The sequence below is a fragment of the Cimex lectularius genome, unplaced genomic scaffold (assembly GCF_000648675.2).
Source record: "Cimex lectularius strain Harlan isolate CLEC.00 unplaced genomic scaffold, Clec_2.1 scaffold193, whole genome shotgun sequence".
Lineage (NCBI taxonomy): Eukaryota > Metazoa > Arthropoda > Insecta > Hemiptera > Cimicidae > Cimex > Cimex lectularius.
Window position 1 is genome coordinate 368073 of NW_019392759.1, and position 13565 is coordinate 381637.

The following is a 13565-nucleotide window of genomic DNA, read 5'->3' on the forward strand; positions in this document are numbered from 1 at the left end:
ATATTGTAATTACTGAGATTATATAGCGATTAGAAAATATGTAATTGCAGAAAAAAATAAACAAGTTCTTGAAAGTTGGTTTTTTCTTCTTTTTCTCCAAAATAATGACTGAAAAGGCTAATTTTATATTATAAAAGAAAAGTTGGTAAAAATGGTCAAGCAATATTTTAAAAAAAATTAAAGTGGGCTAGACCCAAATTGCTTTTCCTGTTTTGAGGTCCAACGTGCAAGAATCATTACAGAGAAGTTGGACAGCCCTTGGCAAGGCTTTTTTCTCTGCTGAGCTTATCTTTTGCTTGAGGCTGTCGATAGACTCGCCGACTTCGACACTGACGACTTCCTGTGCGATGATGGCACCTCCGTCGACTTCCACTTCAACAAAATGCACTGTACAGCCTGATACCCTGACACCAGCGTCGAGCGCCTGTTGCCAGCCGTTTGTCCCTTTGAACGAAGGCAAGAGAGCAGGGTGAATGTTGATCAGTTTACCCCGCCACCTCGAGACAAAACATTTGGTGAGTATCCTCATGAAACCGGCCAAAACGACCACCTCGACGTTCGAAGCTTCTAGATGTCTTGTAATCTCCATTTCAAAGTCATCTCGTGCAACATATTTTCCATGTGGTACTACCTGTAATTAACTGTATTGTAAAAAAAAGAAGCAAGAGTGGGTTTTAATGATTTTTCAATACTAACGACTGTTGGAATTCCAGCTTTCTTTGCCCTTTCTAAACCAAGAACACCTTCTTTGTTTGATACAACAACTACAATTTCCCCGTTGATATTGCCAGCTGTGATGTTATCTATTATAGACTATAAACATTTTATTAAATTAAATTTGTCCATTTTCATTAAGTAAAATGTTCATTTACTTGGAGGTTGGTCCCAGTTCCAGAAATAAGAACACCGATCCTTTTGGTTTTCCTAGCTTTGTGGACAATTTTTTCTATGTAAGGTTTCATTAATGGTGTAAAGACTTCTGAAAAATTCTTAACATCCACTTGTGCCTCACCTAAAAAATGAGTAAAATATATTAGTTTAATTTAGAAAAAATATAAAAATACAATATTAACAGACCAGGTAATCTTGCTTTTACAAGTCCAATTTCACAACAGTCAGGTAATTTAGACATTACTTTGCTTTTTGCTTCTTTATTCACAACAAGTACCAAGCCGACACCACAGTTGAAGGTACGAAGCATTTCTTTTTGATTAATGCCTCCTGAAAAATTATTTTAAGATGCAATCATCAACTTATAGATTATTAGAAATTCTTACCTAGCGCGGCCAGCCAGGGAAATACTTTTGGAACAGTCCAACGTTTAGCATCAACCTCAATTTTCAACTTTTCAGTCAATACCCTGGGCACATTTTCTACTAACCCTCCGCCTGTTATATGTGCTACTGCTTTGATAATACCTTCCTTAAGAACTGGCAAAACCTCTGCTATGTATATTCGAGTAGGTGTTAAAAGTTCTTCACCTTTAAGTGAAATAAAATAATGAGTTCATGTTTGTTTTCAATATTTTTTTTAAAATTTAATAAGTACCAATTGTCTTATCTGAAAATGGGCATTTGTCTTTATAGTCAACACCAGCTTTTTCGAGAACTTTCCTCACAAGGCTGTATCCATTGCTATGAGGCCCAGAACTGGGTAGTGCCAACACTACATCGCCAGGCTTGATTTCTCCTGTCTTCGGCAAGTCGAATCCTTTTTCGACCGCACCAACAGAAAACCCAGCAAGGTCGTATTCGCCTTCTGCATACAGGCCGGGCATTTCTGCTGTTTCACCTCCTACAAGAGCACAACCGGACATTTTACACCCTTCAGCAACTCCCGCAACGACATCCTTGGCAACTCCAACTTCCAGCTTCCCACAGGCGAAGTAATCGAGGAAAAATAGCGGTTCTGCTCCGTGGCAAAGGATATCATTTACGCACATAGCCACAAGGTCGATCCCAATCGATTTGTGCATTCCACAAGCTTGTGCTATCTAAAATATAAATCATTTTGTAAATAAACTCAAGAATTTAAAATCCAAAAGCCTTACATGCAATAAATGGCATGAATAAAAATTAATTATTAATTTAAATACATTTCTTAGATCTCCAGTCATACCTTTAGTTTAGTTCCAGCACCATCAGTTCCTGAGACGAGAACATGATTTTTATAACCAGCCAAAGACGTATCGAAAAATGCTCCAAATCCGCCTAGAGTAGAAATGACTCCAGAACGAGTGGTTGAACCAGCACTTGGTTTGATTTGATTGACAAGCATATCGCCAGCAGAGATATCGACCCCGCTTGCTTTGTAGCTAAGCTGCCCTTGGTTCAAAATCCATCTTTAAATAAATTTAATTAAATTCGACATTCCTTGCATTAATTAATTTTTAGATTTCCAACCTTGGTATTCCCTTGTATGCGATGTCTTTTCTATAATGAGCCCCATCAAATTGGATCATTGAACATGCTTGTGTTGCTTTTGCAGCAGCCGTTATGAGTGATGGTGCTAAGGAGACGTTGATCAAAACACGCCCACCATTTGTTACCCATTTATCGCCCTTTTTTAACGTACCACAATGAAATACGGTCATTGAAGGAAGGTGATTGACCACTTCAAGTCCTGTACACAAATTTATAATTAATTAGATAAATAAATAAAATTTTACTTCCAAGCGAGAAATACCTGTAATGACGTCTCCTTTGCTGGAAGTCTCTGGATATCCACGGCTGCACATGACGGCACCAGCAGCTGAAATATTTTCTTTCCATTTGAGCTGAACTTGTTCAAGTTTCCCTTCACAACAAGCCTAAAAATATTTATATTTTTAACTAATTCACTAGTTTTAAAAGAATAAAATTTTTACAAACCTTCATAACTTGGTACAAATTACTTTCAAGAAGTGGTAGAATAACTTCAGTTTCAGGGTCACCAAATCTACAGTTAAACTCTAAAACTTTAGGACCATCTTTTGTCAGCATAAGCCCTGCATAGAGCACCCCTGTCAAAATCAATAAAATGTGTAAAATTAATAAACAGTTGCTAAGAAATTTTTTATTAATGCTATTATAATGAAGTAAATTGTATAGAACTTCAATGCTAACCAACAAAAGGTGTATTTTCCTTTTTCATGCCATCAACTGTCTTCTGAAGAACGTTCTTTGTTACCCAGTTTAGTTCGTCCTCATCTATCAGCGGGCATGGACAATATGCTCCCATTCCTCCGGTGTTGTCACCTTTATCGCCGTCCAACGCTCTTTTATGGTCCTGTGCTGGGAGCATCGTTCTAACTGTCGTGCCGTCGGTAAAAGCAAGGACCTAAAATATAAAATGTCATTTGGTCTGAAACTGAGAATAAAATTAGCAACTTACAGAAACTTCTTCTCCTTCTAACAGTTCCTCGATGACAACAGTCGCTCCTGCATCACCGAATTTTTGATCTTTGAGCATCATATCAACTGCAGCGCATGCTTCTTCATTGTTTGAAGCTACGACCACTCCTTTCCCAGCAGCCAGTCCACTTGCTTTTACAACATGCGCTTTAAAATTAGCTCTGAAAGAAATTTAAAAATTACATTTCTATAGTTCACAATTTTTTTTTATAAGACACATACGTTTTTATAAATTGTTTGGCCTTTTCTGCATCTGTAAACGATCCAAATTTGGCTGTTGGGATATCAAATCGAGTCATTAGCTTCTTAGCCCACTCTTTATCAGATTCAATTCGTGCAGCATTGGCTTTTGGCCCAAAACATAAAATCCCTGAAGCTGTCAAAGCATCGGCGATTCCATTTGCCAAAGGCACTTCCGGACCAACAACAACCATTTTGACATTCTGTGTCTTTGCCCATTCTCCAAGAAGCTGTCATAATTTAATGTTTATATTAAATCTCGTTTTATATTATTTATTTTTTATATTCTTCTACTTACTTTGAAGTTGTTAGTATCAACGGATACACTTTCAACCTTGTCTGTCAACGCTATCCCATGACTGCCTGGCGCTGAGAAAATATGCTTTACCTGTAATTAACAAATATGTGTAAAATCAATCGTTTTATTTGGTTTTCAAATATAGGAATCAAATTACCTCTGGACATTGTGCAAGTTTCCAACAGATAGCATGCGCCCGGCCCCCAGTCCCAATAACAAGTACATTTTCCATTATCAGCTAGAACATTTGATCGAGAATTAATTTTTAATCTTATTAAAAAAATATTATTTACATTATTAATTAAACCGTTTAAACAATAATGATTTGATTACAACATTCTTCTCCTTTGACTCATTGATATCTATTAACAAGGAAAAATTTCATAGATGAAGAAATTAACAAAATATGGACTCCAGAAATGGTTCCAATTTCTATTTGAATATAGTCTTAAAGTCGAGATACCTACATCGTAAATAAAAACAAAATTGAATCTACTGTTTATAGGATTAGAAATAAAAGTCAATCCTTCGAAGGTTTGAATTAAAAATCAAAATCCTCAAATAATCATAAGAAATGTTTTTTAAAAATCAATGGTACTTATCAATAAAAAAGTTCATTATTTAAAAATCAAAAAAGCTAAAATGAGAAAAGTGCTTTATGCTCTTTTAAGAACTTTTTTTTAAAGAAAACATGGGAGAAAATTTATATTGTTTAAAGACAAGAACAAATTCTTCATAATAAGAAAAAATTTTACTTTTGAATAAATAAATTCTTAAATTTTATTAGGTAAATGTTATGTTTTATCATAGCTAAATAACAAAATAGTAGGATTTTGTTCTTGTTGTAAATTCTAATATATAGTTCAAAGTATTAAAATAATTCAAATAAGACTGATGCTTAATCAATTGTTATTTTGGTGTATTTTCATATACAAATTAGTTTTCTTGGTGAAATAATAGGCAGTTGTGTAGTGTTAATGAATGAAAACAACCAGATGTTTAATAAATTTTCAAAATCTTGCAACTTTCTTCTTCAGATTGACTAAGCTCAGGTCAGAGCGCTCATTTATCCGTTCTGCCGTTGAAGTTAGGTTCCAGGGGCTGTCAATTCGAGCTATTTCAGCCCCTGAAGCATGCAGTTTTTAAGCCTAAATCTGCTCACATTCTCGTTTATTCTTATATGAATTATTTCCCTAATATCATACCCATCATTTAATTAGAGGGTAGAGTACTCGATATTCTTCCAACATCCTTTACACATACTGCATAACTAATCTAACTGAGGATCCATGGGGTACTCAATATTCCACCATCAGCCTCTCACTCCACTCATTCACACTAATAAATACATTCACTCATAATATTCACAAAAAGAAACACAAGATATCAATCAAATAGTTTATATAATAAAACATCCCTGTTTCCTCCAAAAATCTGGGTTCTACTAGCTGCCGTGCTCAAGCATCATATCAGCTGGCATTCCTACACACTATCTATAATGAGCCAAGGAATCAAGCATTCAATTATGTGGGGCACATCAAGCAACCTTTTTCTACAAGCCGGAAAAATGCCCAAAATTAAGTGTCCGTGTATCAACCTATCATGGCGTTTTCTTAGATGGGTGAAAATAATCTGCCTTCTTTGATTCATCACCAACCCAGCAAGGATAGGCAGACCAAGATGATCAGTAACGAACAAATTACACTTATATCTCATCGTCATATTGTTGAACCTACACTGGGTCAGAGCTCGATCCATCTACATTCTACTCTAACATGTTCAGTATTTTCAGTCAGTTCCTCACTGAAGATGGTGCAAAGTCAAAATGCGTTTGAGTAACATTAAACCCGTGAGTGTTTACAGCCCAAATATGTGTTCATAAACTCGCAGACCACCATCAACTATAATCATATCAATCTGATCTTTCTTTTCTTAACTTTCGCATACCTTTTGTAATACCAGAAAGTCACCTTGAAAATGTTTCCTTCAAATTACGTTAAGTACTCCAGCATACCTAGAACTAATGGACAGTGTTTACACTTTAAATTTATGTTTAACTTTTCTTTTAAATTAGAAAATTTATAAGCATTTTGTAGCTGGGGGTTTTTCTCCATAAAAGAATAAATAAATAAAAGAGTATAGGCCTATTGAACTTAGAATAAATAAAATAAAATAAAAATGAACTAAACTACCTTCAATACTGTTCAATGGGCCACAACTTAAAATTCAGTGTTCAAAATCAACTAGTGGACAACTAAAAGATTTGATCCTATCAGAGAATAAACTGTCTATTCAACAAAATACCACCTATGCACGATAGCACTTCAACCATGCTTTTTTCTGGCCGGTGAAACTTGTTTGCCTTAATTATTTTCAAGCCAGGTCATGTTTTTATTTTAAAAAGGCATGGTCGAACCTAGATTTAGAAGGTTCAGAAAAATAATTAACGACCCCGGCCCATCGGATCAACAGGTAGAAAAAGGTAAAAAACAGGTATCAGCTATTCAAGTTTCCTCAGTTTTTAAATTTTTTTAAATTAATTAATTTAAAAAAAATTTTTTTTAGTAAATAAAATATATTCCTTTTTATTCTTATGATTTTTTATTTTGTTTTCAATAATCTTACATAATTTAATCATTTACATTGGCTGTTTTAGATGTTTAAACCAATTTAGATGTAGGATTAATTAATTCTCATTGGATCCCTTCAAAACAAGTGGGATTTTAGAATAAGAGATTTCATATTATCTTTTCTATAAGGATATAAAGTTATTTTTTAATGCTAATATGTAAAACATTTTTTTAATGTTAATATACTGCATCAAATGATATAGGAAATGGGCAAAAATTTAGACATGAGATCTCTCGTATTCCTAAATCCTCCCCTTTATTAATAGTTAATGTTAATGATCTAAAAGAATAATAAACTTGTAAATCATTTAAAAATTGTAAAATGCTAATTAAAATAAATAAAAACATATTGATATTATAAATTTTAGTGGCAGTTTATTAAAATTCTTATTTTGACAGTGATTCTGGTTGCATAAATAAAACTTTTGTGATTTATTTAAAAAAAATTCTTTCAATGTATTACATGTCTTTATCAACAAATAAATGAAATTATAGTTAAGATGCTTCATGTAAAAGTTCATAAGTAAAAAAAAAAAGAGAATGAAGGCTTGAATCTTGGAATTTTCCAATTTTTTATTTTATTTATTGCTTTTTGTGTGTGAATTGACACCAAAAGAGATTCTACATGATGAGTACAAACATTATTGACATATTATCAATTGTCGACCTATTTCAATTTCAAAATTTCAGTATCGATCTATTCTGTCAATATTTTTAAAATTCTTTAAAAAACTAATAGTCTAAGCATTACTTAAATGTGACAACTGAAATAAAATTATTCCTCCCAGTCAGCACAGCTGTCTCTAAACTTTTTTTTTTTTACAAATAAGATGCAAAATGTCAACCTCTGGACATAATACTTGGACTCAACCATTCCAACTGATATCATCTACTTTTATATCTCAAGCATTTGATCGTGTGTATCACAGACTCTTAATTTACAAATTGGAGGGGCTTGGGATCCACAGTAGTTGCCTAAATTGTTACTACTCTGACATGAGTTTTAAAGTCAAGGGTGCTCAAGTATATTACTAAAAAAATACTAATTTCTATGCAGTGCTTAGCAGAGTTTCACAAGGATCAGTCTTGGGCCCAATTCCGTTCAACCTTTATATCAGTAAATTCACTAATTTCGTGGTCCGTTTGACCAATTAAACATTACAATTATTTAAGGTTTTTAGTTGAGATGAAAAAAAGTTAATGGCACAAGAGGGATTCGAACCCACAACCTTCGGCTAGATATGCCGCTGCTCTACCACCTGAGCAATCGTGACCTCGATCCACTCGGACATCAACTCCCCACCTCAACCCCACCTTATGAGTTTTTGAGATGGGGAGTTGATGTCCGAGTGGATCAAGGTCACGATAGCTCAGGTGGTAGAGCAGCGGCGTATCTAGCCGAAGGTCGTGGGTTCGAATCCCTCTCGTGCCATTAACTTTTTTTCATCTCAACTAAAAACCTTAAATAATTGTAATCTTTATATCAGTGATCAAAATTCACTGTGAAATTAGCATTTTTTCAGATGATACCAAGATATTTGCAAATCCCTTGACCACATTCAGTGAACTCCAAGGTGACACGTTTTTACTGTTATTTATAAATTAATGTATAATGTCAGAAAAATCTTAAAATGTATTCATATTCTTTTAATTGTAATATATTTTGAAAAATCAAAGTGTATAAAAGAGATAGGAGGCAAAAAATGTTTGTAATTGTTTTATGATAGTGTACCATCTGTTTTCTTCTCTTTTCAGATGTATTAGAAACAGTTTTATTAATGAAAGAAATGAAATAATTTTGTAGGCGTTTAATATTTGAATTAACTTTAATTAACTGTCCCACTTGCGATTGCCCTTCAAATACTTCCCACATAATTTTTGAATGTCCAGAATATGAAAATGAAAGAGACAAACTGCTAAAAAATCTGAGCAAAGTCCCAAAAATTTCCAAACCAATAAACTTAGAATCTGTCCTAATAAGCAACAATCCATCAGCTTTCAACAAAATCTATGGATTTCTAAAGTCGATAAATGTTTCTTTTTGATTATCTTCAACCATGAAAATTTAGAAGATGAGAAGATAATGGAGCTGAATGAGTGGTGCGGGTGCGCGGCGGGGACCTGGCCCTGGTCGGCCGATCACACTCGACAGTAAAATGAAAATAGAAAACTTCATGGGTAAGATGCCAGCGTAAACCCAGGAAAAAAAAACTTTTTAGTTATAGTACCATGTCAATTATGTTAAAACTTATGGTAAAATGTGCAGCTAAAAATAATGACAGATTTGCAAAAATTTGGTCATGTTCTTTTCATTGGGGTTGCAGGATAATTTTTAACTTTTTATAAAATAAATCAAATGTATTTATTTTAATTAATATTATCATTAATTGAATCAAATAAATAAATGAAAGTTTATAAGTTGATTATTGATCAAATTTGTTGTTAAAAAAGTAGTTTTTTCTCCAAGTTTTAAATGCATTGATACCACAATATATGCTACATGATGGATACATAACAAACATGTATTTGCATTCAATAAATTATTATAGATTTTGAATAATAATCATTTATAGAAGAGACAGGTGGCGAAGAATGTTCGTCATTGATTTGCAAAAATTGTACCTCTGTTTTACTCCCCTAGTCTTCTTCTTGGATATGTCTAAAAAAAATTTCATTAATGAAATATGATTTTGAAATTATTGAAAATTTAATATATTAGTTATTTAAAATTTAAGTTTTGCTGTTATGTTATTGTTACATGCCAAATATTATAAAATGTGCAGTTATAAAGACAGATTTGTAGAAATTTTGCTTGTAGTTTCTGGATAATTTTTAAATTTGTAAAACATCCCAAATGTATTTGTTTCTATAAGAAATTTGAATAAAAATAAATAACTGAAAGGTTTGTAAATTGGTTGCTGTTCAAATCGTAGTTAGAAAAAAATTGGCCTTGCTCAAAAAGCGATAAATGTTGGGAGAGGGAAGTATTTTTTTTTCTCCTGGATTTTAAATGCATTGATAAATATATGCAACATCATACATAATGCATAAATAAATAGTTAATTATGTAATTTTTTTATTGGTTGTAAAATGTGTGTGTAAATCAACGAATTCGGGAAAAATTTAACATAATTTAACTGAACTTATTTCTCAATTATATTATTATATAGCTTAAGAGTTAATTTTTCTTACAAATTAGGACGATTTTATGCGGTTTTTAAATTATAATATTTTTACCCTTACGTAAATTGTACACTAGATGCATTTTTTTTTCTAAATTTAATTTGTTCAAAACTTTTGGTCTTTTTTAAGTATTATCCTTTGTGTAATAGCACACTGGAAGATAAACGTGTCAAAATCTAATTTCCAAAGTAGGCTAAGTTTTACAACTTTCCAATAGTTCCAAATAAGAGAAAGTGAAAAATTTACCTGCTGACGTTTTAACTGTCGTTTCAATCTATATAAAACTAACAGGCTACTGAATCTGCCGGCGAAGGACCCTAAGATAATCTGATAAAAGGTCGGGGCCCCTCTATTGAGTAATATTGTTGACTACTTTTTACATCGTTCACAGCTTTATCTAATCCTTATAAAACGTGATATTGTAATAGAAAAAAGGCCATACTTGATATATGATAATTCTTTTTTTAGACTGTGAAATGATTTCTAAAATGGTAGTAGCATCAAAGAAATAATTAAAGAAAAAGAATTGGGAAAAATATAGAGGCTTGCAATGCATCACAGATCCCAGTACACATAGACAAACAAATAAATGCACTTACTCAAAAAGAGCCTGCCAATCACTCACCTGATCCATTCATTAGCACAAAAGCACGTACTTATTTAGAACTACTGTTCATTCATAAGCAAAAGATATCTCACCAGACATATACAATTCAAGAGTCTACTTGGATTTTCATAAGAAGCAAGAAGAAACAAAATCATAACAAGTTTCTTATCGGGACACTATTGACTAATTGGTCATCCAAAGAAAAATTAGCATTAAGAACATCTTGCATTTTTATTATATAATTACAACAGCTTTAGAGTGCTAAAAGTGTAAATTCAAATTTATATTACAAGATTGGAGTGGTTACACTCCTATCACAGCACTACACACTTTCCTTAGTGGGGGGAAATCGCAAAGACATTGGTGCTTAAGCTTCTTGGAAGATTGTCGGCAATAGTTTGATAATGAAAGGTGTTGGACTAGGGGGCTGGATGATGGTTAAGGTTTTTATTAAAGGCCTGTATTGACTTTTTGAAGTTTTGATGTCAACTGGGATTTAAAGGTTAAAGGATAGTAAGGTTGGATATGAAGTAGGGAGCTTGGACAATGGTTTGAAAGATTTTGGACTGGAGTGACTGGATTCTTTGGATGTTGGAATGCCTATGAACCCCTTAGTAACATTATATACACCCAGATTGGTTGTAGTAGTGTGTAAATGTAGTAGTTTACATCGCTGGTTTAGTTCTTTTGTTTGAGTCGAGTGTGTTGGCTCCATGTAAGTCTTTTTTTGATGTAAAGTCCTAAATAGTGGGTGACATGGGTCGCTGGGAGAGGAATGGAGTTGTAGTAGATTGAAGGAGGAAGGTTATATACTCAGATTTAGTTTTGTCAAGCCTGAGAAAATGATCCTGGAGGATTCTGAATACTGATACATCTGGGTTTGCTGCTACTGTGAGTAATACTGTATAGGGATTAATAGGAATTTACAGTGTATACTAAATAGTGGATGAGACCAAGGATGCTGCCTTGCAGAACTCCAGCTATGGCAGAGTAGATGTTGGAGAAGGATACGGTTCGATTTGAATATGCGTATGATGCCGTTGAGTTTTTAGAGCAAGCCCAGTTGCCAGCAATCAAAGGCTTGCCTCATGCTAAAAAAGCACCAGAGCACCATTCTCTTTAATAATGGTAGAGTAATGGGTGAACCCCGATTGTTGGAATGGGATGAAATTGGAGCTTTTGAGGATGAGAAATTTGTGGGGTTTTTAAAAGGATTTTTGTCAAATAATAGGGAGATATGGCATAGGAAGAAGATGAGATTTTCGAGATTTGGTAACGTGTTTTATGATTGATCATGATGATTTTTTGTTTTGTTTTCAAGGAAGCAGATATTTCGGCAAATTTTGTCTTTGAGTTTATGATATCCTTTCCTTTCAATTTTTTAGCTTTCCTAAACTAATTAAAGTAATTTTAATCCAAAAGTTTTATTATTTCATTATGAAACCGGGCAGTCTTGGTGCAATAGTAGAGGGAGCTCACTCTATCAGATTTACCCTTTGGTGCGCCATCGACTAAACCCTCGGTCGTCGTGCGGATGTTTTTAAAAAAATGCCCATTTGTATGTCGGTTTCGAATGCAGGGCCGCTGGATTCGAACCCGAGACCTTTACCTCACTGTGACGAGCGCCGTGTTAACGCCTTAACTGTTGCGGTCACCGACGCCCATTTAGAATTGATATAATCACAGAAACATTTTTAGCAAATTTGGAAGCTAAAATTTCTCCTGCCAAGATAATGTGAAATCATTGGAACAGATAGAGAATTGAAAGAAATATAAGAATACCTGGATAAGGTCAAAGGAAACTCAAAACCAAATAAAGGACCACGTTGACATAAAATTGAATTTAAGCACCCCATTTTGTAGGTTTATGGGGAACTTAAATCCACATAATTTATATAGAGATATGATAGGACGTTGGTTCACTTTTGAAGAATTATGTACTATTTTTATGAGGATCAAAGTCGTTCTCATTCAAGTCCATTCTATCCGTGTTATTGCTAGTTTAGCTCCTTTGTTTCCCACAGGAGAGGAAAATAAACCAAGGACCGATCAGGGTGGCCAGATAGTCATGTAAGTTAGCCAAAGCTGGAATAAATTTCATAAATAACAAATTGGCCGGCGGGGTGTTGTGTATCTTCTTTTCGAACATCTGGGTCAAGAAAAACTTCGAGTACTGCCCTTTGTCAGTTTTACCAGACTATCCAGTTTTGTATTATCCTTAATCCTAGGACTATTGATTATTCGGAGATCGTGAGATGCGGTCTGGTGTGACGTAGGATTTAGAAAAACATTTTCTTTTCGTGCCAACGTTTCGGTCTTTTATTGAGATCATCTTCAGAGCTCAAAGTGCTTTCTGTGTAATTATGCCATTCTTGTGTGTCGTTTTGAGAGTACACGGCACACAAGAATGGCCCAATTACGCAGAAAACAAACACTTTGAGCCCTGAAGATGATCTCAATAAAAGTCGAAACGTTGGCACGATAAAGAAAATGTTTTTCTAAAGCCTACGTCACACCAGACCGCATCTCATCATCTCCGAATAATCATCGACTAACGGTCACTAATCACCACACATTTCTACCTAGGACTATTAATAGTTTTGTACACTTATTTTGTTTAAACTATGTTTTTTTTTTCCAGTTATGGCTGTTAGATTGTTATATTTTATTGTATTTATCAGAAATTGTGTTGTTTGTAATGCAATTTGGCAGGTTTTTTACTATCGTTTATATATTATAATTTTAATTTGTCCAGTTTGTCAGTTTATGACTCTGTAGGGCGGTATGCTCGGTCTCCAAAATGGGAGATTTATGGGAAGCTGGTGTTAAATCCACATCATTTATGTAGGGATATGATAGGACTTTGGTTCACTTTTGAAGAATTATGTACTATTTCTATGAGGATCAAAGTCGTTCTCATTCACGTCCACTCTATCCGGGTTATCGCTAGTTTAGCCCCTTGATTTTTGCCTCCCACATCAGAAGAAAATAAGCCTAGAACTGGTCAGGGTGGCCAGAACGGTCATGTAAGTCAGCCAAAGCTGGAATAAATTTATTAAATAAAAAAATTGGTGGGCGGGATGTTGGCTCAATAAGATTTTTTATTTTGGATAAAATAAGTTTATAAAATAATTTAATTAATAATTAATAATCCAAATTTTTTCCATCTTTATTTTACACCGCCTTTTTTCCAACCATTTGGAAAAACTTCATGT

At 33.8% G+C, this 13565-nt stretch overlaps 1 protein-coding gene across 3 annotated transcripts; it reads right to left on the minus strand.

Moving 5' to 3' along the window:
• Positions 1-13: 13 nt before the first annotated feature.
• Positions 14-10092, minus strand: LOC106662492 (trifunctional purine biosynthetic protein adenosine-3). Of its 3 annotated transcripts, XM_014386631.2 has the most exons (17): positions 9990-10018; positions 9183-9219; positions 4088-4168; positions 3931-4020; positions 3615-3862; positions 3373-3553; positions 3105-3318; positions 2871-3001; positions 2686-2809; positions 2403-2622; positions 2119-2341; positions 1549-1993; positions 1278-1481; positions 1078-1221; positions 873-1012; positions 697-813; positions 14-631 (listed from the first exon to the last, which is right to left on the minus strand). In XM_014386631.2, exons 3-17 carry the CDS (start codon positions 4160-4162, stop codon positions 188-190), a joined length of 3000 nt encoding a protein of 999 aa, XP_014242117.1. In that variant the 5' UTR covers positions 4163-4168; positions 9183-9219; positions 9990-10018; the 3' UTR covers positions 14-187. The 3 variants fall into 3 exon arrangements, with proteins under 3 accessions (XP_014242117.1, XP_014242115.1, XP_014242116.1); XM_014386629.2 differs by lacking the exon at positions 9183-9219 and having other exon boundaries at positions 9990-10092; XM_014386630.2 differs by lacking the exons at positions 9183-9219; positions 9990-10018 and adding an exon at positions 4224-4355.
• Between the last annotated feature and the right edge of the window lie 3473 nt (positions 10093-13565).